This window comes from Heterodontus francisci, chromosome 46 (assembly GCF_036365525.1).
Source record: "Heterodontus francisci isolate sHetFra1 chromosome 46, sHetFra1.hap1, whole genome shotgun sequence".
In the NCBI taxonomy this organism is placed as follows: Eukaryota; Metazoa; Chordata; class Chondrichthyes; order Heterodontiformes; family Heterodontidae; genus Heterodontus; species Heterodontus francisci.
The window spans coordinates 12842155-12849451 of NC_090416.1; the positions used below are offsets into that span (position 1 = coordinate 12842155).

General features: G+C 54.4%; 1 protein-coding gene across 3 annotated transcripts in view; it reads right to left on the bottom strand.

Annotated features, from left to right (window-relative positions):
• Positions 1-457: 457 nt before the first annotated feature.
• The window catches only part of LOC137356732 (soluble guanylate cyclase 88E-like), a 44156-nt gene continuing 37316 nt past the window's right edge, over positions 458-7297 (bottom strand). For all 3 annotated transcript variants that reach the window (XM_068022458.1, XM_068022460.1, XM_068022459.1), the window contains exons 11-16: positions 6237-6383; positions 5810-5966; positions 5081-5190; positions 4543-4632; positions 2869-2975; positions 458-1934 (exon numbers count right to left, since the gene is read on the bottom strand). In XM_068022458.1, coding sequence (XP_067878559.1) covers positions 1661-1934; positions 2869-2975; positions 4543-4632; positions 5081-5190; positions 5810-5966; positions 6237-6383 — 885 coding nt within the window. In that variant the 3' untranslated portion in view covers positions 458-1660. The remainder of the gene's footprint in view (positions 1935-2868; positions 2976-4542; positions 4633-5080; positions 5191-5809; positions 5967-6236; positions 6384-7297) is intronic.

A 7297-nucleotide genomic window follows, 5' to 3' on the forward strand; every position in this document is an offset into this window, starting at 1 on the left:
TCGTTGATGCACTCAGCACTCAGTATTCCCAATCACAGAGGAGCCAATCCCCGTGCTGTACCTGTCCTGGGAGTGTTTGATGGGGGACAGTGTAGAGGGAGCTTTACTCTGTATCTAACCCCCGTGCTGTACCTGTCCTGGGAGTGTTTGATGGGGACAGTGTAGAGGGAGCTTTACTCTGTATCTAACCCCCGTGCTGTACCTGTCCTGGGAGTGTTTGATGGGGGACAGTGTAGAGGGAGCTTTACTCTGTATCTAACCCCCGTGCTGGACCTGTCCTGGGAGTGTTTGATTAGACAGTTTTCCAGTACCTGCTCTTTTCCCATAACCATCAAGTATTTATCTAATTATTATTTTAATAATAGGGTTGACTTTAAGACCTAATAGAAAGAGGAAATAAAGTTTTGTAGACTCGAAATCTGTGCAGATGTAAAATTTTAATATATTGTAGGTTTGTGCAGCTGGTAGGATCTGAAAGTAGATTATATACAGAGGTGGAGGATTGGAGTCAAGCTCGAGACATCTTTAAATGAACAAAATGCAGCAATCAAACCCTGTACCCTTCGACTATTGAATGTTAGCTCGATAAACTGGAATAAATTCCTGCTTCTGGCTGAATGAATGTTTATTAGCGGCCGTATTTGGGACTGATGTTTTGCTGGGAGGATGCTGTTCACCTGGCAGAAAATGCCATCTGTCGTGGGGCACAGCACTCTTTCAGAGTGGCTCTCGGGGGGTGCTCCTTCCGTGTTTGACAGGTGTTAAAGTTTGTTGAAGGGGCGACTGATTACTTCTGGCCTGTGCTTTTCTTCTTGAGAAACCCTGCTGAAGGCCCAAAGCCCAAAGCCAGTCCAGGGACTAGGGCCTAAAGTCACAAGCCCAAGGCCTAAAGACCAGGGCCCAAAGCCCAAGGCCTAAGGCCTAAAGTCCAGGGCTCAAAGCCCAAGGCCCAAAGTCCAGGGCCAAAACCCAAGGCCTACGTCCGAGGGCCCACACAATAGACAACATTAACATGCATTTATATAGCACCTTTAACGTAGTAAAATGTCCAAAGGTGCTTCACAGGAGCGTTATCAAACAAGCTGAGCCACATCAGGAGATATTAGGGACAGGTGACCAAAAGCTCGGTCAAAGAGGTCGGTTTTAAGGAGCGTCTTAAAGGAGGAGAGAGAGAGAGAGACGGAGAGGTTTAGGGAGGGAATTCCAGAGCTTAGGGCTCCCAGGCAGCTGAAGGCACGGCCGCCAACGGTGGAGCGATGGAATGTGCGAGAGGCCGGAATTGGAGGAGCGCAGGGATCTCGGAGGGTTGCAGGGGCTGGAGGAGGGGGTTACAGAGAGAGGGAGGGGGCACGAGGGTCATGGAGGGGATTTGAAAACAAGGATGAGAATTTTTAAATGGACAGTTTGACGGAACAGGAGCCGGCGTCGGCTAGCGATCGGTGAACGGGACTTGGTGCCAGTTCGGAGATGGGAATCGCAGGGGCTTCTGGATGATTTGAGGAATATGGATGAGAGTTGGGGATGGTGGGAGTCTGGAAGGGGGGAATGGAGGAGTGTTTCAGGAGCTGAGGCAGGGGGGCACGGAGATGTGGGGGCGGGGAAGGCCGTCTGATTGGGCCAAAATGGCACCCGGTGCTGACCCAGTGGTTCTCTTGACAGATCACAGCAGCAGGCAGCTGATGCTCTTCAAAGGGGCGCCGGGCAGCTGTTGACTTTTCATCTGGTGGGCCCCAGCATTGACCAGGGGCACGGGCTCCCCAGGGACGCCCTCCGCGGCTCCCGGCGGCTTGACCTTCCCTTTCTTCAGCTCGTGGAAGTCGTCGGAGCACTCGCCGGGCAAGCCGCTCCCCGACTCGTCGGATGCCAAGGATTGCGACCCATTCTCACCGTCCTTCCACCTGCCCATCTCCGGCAAGGGAACGCTCCCACTCCGGCTGTCGAGGGATAGGACGGGGGTGGGGCGGGGGGGGGAGGGGGGAGGGAAAAAAAATTAGAACTTCAAAAACGTGGAGCTCCTCCCCTCTCCCCCCCCACCCCCTGCTCATCATCCAATAGCGGCCGTGGGATCTTTTACATCCACCCGAGAGGGGCAGACGGTTTAACATCTCATCCTGAAAAACGGCACCTCCGGCAGTGCGGCACTCCCTCAGTACTAGCACTGGGAGCGTCGGCCTGGATTATAGGCCCAACTCTCAGTGGGGGACTTGATCCCACAAGCGGAGGCGAGAGAGTGACCAGTTTTGACTGGTTGTGTAGCTCAGAGGTCCGATGACAAATGATTATTAAAATGTTTAATACAGCGTTGGCCTTTATCCCGGAGGTAAAAGGGTTAAATTAGGAGGACAGGTTGCACAGACTGGGCCTGTGTTCCCCTCGAGTGTAGAAGATTAAGGGGGTGATCTAATCGAGGGGGTTGAAGATAATTAAAGGATTCGATCGGGTCGATAGAGAGAAACTATTTCCTCTGGTGGGGGGAGGGGAGTCCAGAACAAGGGGGCAGAACCTTAAAATTGGAGCCAGACCGTTCAGGGGTGATGTCAGGAAGCACTTCTTCACACAAAGGGGTGTGGGAAATCTGGAACCCTCTCCCCCGAAAAAGCTCTCGAGGCTTGTGGGGGGGAGGGTCAATTGGAAATTTCCAGACTGAGATTGATAAAGTTTTGTTGGGTTAAGAGGATTAAGGGTTACAGATGCAAGACGGGGAGATGGAGTCAAGATACAGATCGGCCATGATCTGATTGATGGGCGGAACAGGTTTGAGGGGCCGAATGGCCTCATGTCGTACTTCTGTACGTCCGTCCCTGCCTCGTACTGAATATGGGCCTGGTACTCGGTAGGGAAGGGAAGGGAAGGGTCAGTGCCGTTTACCTGCTGATGCTGTTGTCGTTCTGCTCACTGTATCTCAGTTCAGCTGATGTCTTGTAGATCAGATTCCTCTTTCCCTTGAGCCAGTAGGTCTTCATATACCCCTTACCCTAAGAAATGAAACAAAGCCGTTGGCATCACCATGGATTAAAATTCATGCTAACTCCAGGCCCAGGCTTGAGGCCCATGCTAACAGGCCCAGGCTTGAGGCCTATGCTAACTCCAGGCCCAGGCTTGAGGCCCATGCTAACAGGCCCAGGCTTGAGGCCTATGCTAACTCCAGGCCCAGGCTTGAGGCCCATGCTAACAGCCTCAGGCTTGAGGCCTCTGCTAATCCAGGCCCAGGCTTGAGGCCTTATTCAAACTGCAAACCTGGGTCTTTACCTTGACACCGCCCCCCTCTTGAAAATTGTTGTCGCCTTGTCAGGTCCCGCACAGGTTACGCGCAGGGTAAACCTCCCTCTCTGTCCTCCGCAACAGATCGAGGTGATGCGCCTAGTGTGCGGCTGATAAATGTGCCTCCTGCCTTTTGGGCGGGAGTGTGATTCAGGCCTAGCAGCAATGCGACACGGAGCGCCATGTGCGTGAGTCGCCCCCTGTCCGTCGGCAAGTCCTCCACTGTGACTCCACATGGAAACCTCTCCCTCACATCCCAGGCTAAAGCTGAGGATCCCCGTGGGAGGTTTGGCCTCCAGACACCGGGCCTAGTCCTCCTGCTTCATTGGGTGCTTGGAGCTGAGAGTCGCCGCTCAACAAGCGGGCGGAATCCCTCGCACCCAGGAGAATTCGTCAGACGCCTCGGTCTATTTTCAATGAAAGTATCGCAGATGTGAGGAGGAAGGGCTGTTTGACTGACGGCCAAGAATCATCCAATCGGATCCCTGAGTCTGTTCACTTTCTGATTGGCTAGGGGGATTGCAAGCTTGGCAACTCATGCAGCCAATGAGGGCAGAGAATATGGGGGCGGGGCTAGTGGAAACAGCAGGTCATGTGATGAAACCTCCAATGATTCATTCATCCATGGGATGTGGGCATCGCTGGCCAGGCCAGCATTTATTGCCCATCCCTAATTGCCCTTGAGAAGGTGGTGGTGAGCTGCCTTCTTGAACCGCTGCAGTCCATGTGGGGTAGGTACACCCACAGTGCTGTTAGGGAGGGAGTTCCAGGACTTTTGACCCAGCGACAGTGAAGGAACGGCCGATATAGTTCCAAGTCAGGATGGTGTGTGACTTGGAGGGGAACTTGCAGGTGGTGGTGTTCCCATGTGTCTGCTGCCCTTGTCCTTCTAGTTGGTAGAGGTCGCGGGTTTGGAAGGTGCTGTCTAAGGAGCCTTGGTGCGTTGCTGCAGTGCATCTTGTAGATGGTACACACTGCTGCCACAGTGCGTTGGTGGTGGAGGGAGTGAATGTTTGTGGATGGGGTGCCAATCAAGTGGGCTGCTTTGTCCTGGATGGTGTCAAGCTTCTTTAGTGTTGTTGGAGCTGTACCCATCCAGGCAAGTGGAGAGTATTCCATCACACTCCTGACTTGTGCCTTGTAGATGGTGGACAGGCTTTGGGGAGACAGGAGGTGAGTTACTCACCACAGGATTCCCAGCCTCTGACCTGCTCTTGTAGTTACATTATTGATGGTACAACACCAAGGTCCCAGGCTATAGATTACATTCCAAGCCCTCACCTTGACAAATATCTTGCCTCGTTCCTCAATGATGTACGGCTCGTGCTCCAAGTGGTCCTTGGTTGTCTGGCTGATGTGAATTTGCATGCCCTAAGAAAGAGGGGACAAGGAGAAACTGGAAGTTAGCCCCCATTAACACTGGCGGACTCTGCATTGGAGGGAGCTGCCCTATCAAAGACCAATGGAGCAGCTGTCAATTAAAAACCTCACTTCCAAATGCTACCACGCCCATTCCCTCCCCACTAGCTACTGTATCCGTGGCTCAGTGGGTCTCTCTCTCGCCTCTGAGTCAGAAGGTTGTGGGTTCGAGTACCGCTCCCGGTGCCAGTACTGAGGGAGTGCTGTACTGTCGGAGGCGCTGTCTTTCAGGATGAGACGTTAAACCGAGGCCCCCGTCTGGCCCCGCTCAAAGATCCCATGGACTGTTCACAGTCACTCCCGAGTGTGGTCTCACCAAGACCGGAACTGTGCGTGGTCCCGAGTGTGGTAGGCGTGACAGAAAGAGGATAGAAATGGCAACAGCGCCAGTTTTACTCACCACCCCATTGCTTTCCATCCGGGAGGCTGTGTTGACCGTATCTCCAAAGAGGCAATAGCGGGGCATTTTCAGGCCCACTACTCCTGCCACCACCATCCCCGAGTGGATTCCTACAGCAAGACACAAAATCAGACATGAGTCGGACCATGGTAAGATCGGCGACTCCCATTGGTTGACATTCCTGGAGGCGCCATCACATGACCTTCGACCCTGAACCCTGACCTCCCCTGCCATTGGTCGCCCATTGTTGTGGCGCGCCGCCTTCCCCCAAAGCGGACAGACTCTTGGTCACACGAGTGGACGTCTTTGCCTCTCTGACAGGCGGCCATTTTCTCTTCCTGCCCTCCCTGCTCCGCACCTCCAATATTTTTATAACTGGTAAACGGAAATGTGAAAAGGATTTCGCCGAGAAAACGGAGGACTGTGAAATGGGTGGGATTGCCGGAAAATCCCGGCTGGCTCACCGATATTGAACCAATGACGCACCAGCGATTGACCAGCGACCTTTTCCTTGTCTGGTCTGTCCTACAAGTGACTCCAGTCCCGCATTATGAGAGTGACTCAACACCCACCCCCACAGGATACCTAGGGTTGAGCAATCGGAAAGTGGGCGAGGCAGTCAAAGCTCGGACCTCTCAACCACCCCTCCCTCATTCCCACCACCACCCCCCCTCCCCCCACCTCTTCACCCCACCCTGAGGTGGGATTCGCTCCACCCGGAATGCTCACCCACTCGGATCTGGATGTTGTCTCCCGTGGACGGGTCCTTCAGGTGGTCGATGGAGCTCAGCATGTCCACCGCCATGTCGCAGATGTGATGGGCGTGGAATGTCGTCTTGTTGGGAACGCCGGCGACCACCATGTAGGCATCGCGAATGGTCTCCACCTGCACGCAGCAGCGGGCACAGAACAACACCGTTAACGCCTGGAACAGCTTTACCCGCTTCCCGCGCCCGCATTGGCCGCTTCTGCTCTTTCAGCCCGACCATGGAAACTTTTCTATGTAAACGTGTCACGTTTCAATTGCGCCCTCCCGCCACTTGGTGGCGCTGTGCTGCTAAAGGTGGATGGGGGTGGGGGTGGTGGCGTGGGGCGAACGGGACCGAGTGGGCCGAGGACCACAGTCTGACCCAGAGCGGGCGAGTGGCGGAGTTACCTTATAAACGCTGTGCTTCTCGCTCAGCGTGTCGAACACAATGTAGATCTCGTTGAGCATGTCGACGACCTGCATTGGCGTGATGTGGATGCAAATTTCATTGAACTTCACCACGTCACTGAACAGAATGGTCACGTCGGGGAAGACCTGCAAAAATAGGCAGTTCTATAAGTTCTCCATCCCTCCTGGCCCTAGCCCCTCCTCCCTCCTTATCTCTGTCACCTCCTCCAGCCCCCACAACCCTCCGGGATCTCTGCCCTCCTCCAATTCCGGCCACTCGCGCATCCCCCCCCGATTCCCATCGCTCCACCATTGGCGGCCGTGCCTTCAGCTGCCTGGGGGGCCCTAAGCTCTGGAATTCCCTCCCTAAACCTCTCCGCCCCCCCCCCCCCCCTCTCTCTTTCTCTCTCTCTCGTTCCTCCTTTCAGACGCTCCTTAAAACCGACCTCTTTGACCCAGTTTTTGGTCGCCTGCCCCCTAATATCTCCTTAGGTGGCTCGGGGTCAGAGTTGGTCTGGTAACGCCCCTGTAAAGGCGCTAGATGAATGCAAGTTGTTGTTGAGCCGTCTTTCCGTAACTTGTGCACAATTCTCCCCTGCCTCCTGTCCTGGAAGATTGGGTTCCCACCAGCACCCAGATGGTCACTCCCCATGGTGCAGTCAGGACAAGGTGAAAGGTCAGCCGGTGATTTCACCTGGCAAGGCCAGACCCTGCATTTCTATAGCGCCTTGCACCACCTCAGGACATCCCCAAAGCCCGTCGCAGCCAATTAAGTACTTTTTTTTGAAGTGCGGGTCATGGTTGTAATATCGGAAATGCGGCAGCCAATTTGCGCACAGCAAGATCCCACAAGCAGCAATGCAATAGTGACCCAGATCGTGTTTCTTTTTTTTTTAGTGATGTTGGTTGACGGATAAATATCGGGCCCCCAGGACGTCGGGGAGAACTCCCCGCCCCCACAGCTCCTCTTCCAATAGCGGCCTTTTGCATCCACCTGAGAGGGGCAGACGGGGGCCTCAGTTTACCATCCGAAAGGCGGCACCTCCGGCAGCGCTGCACTC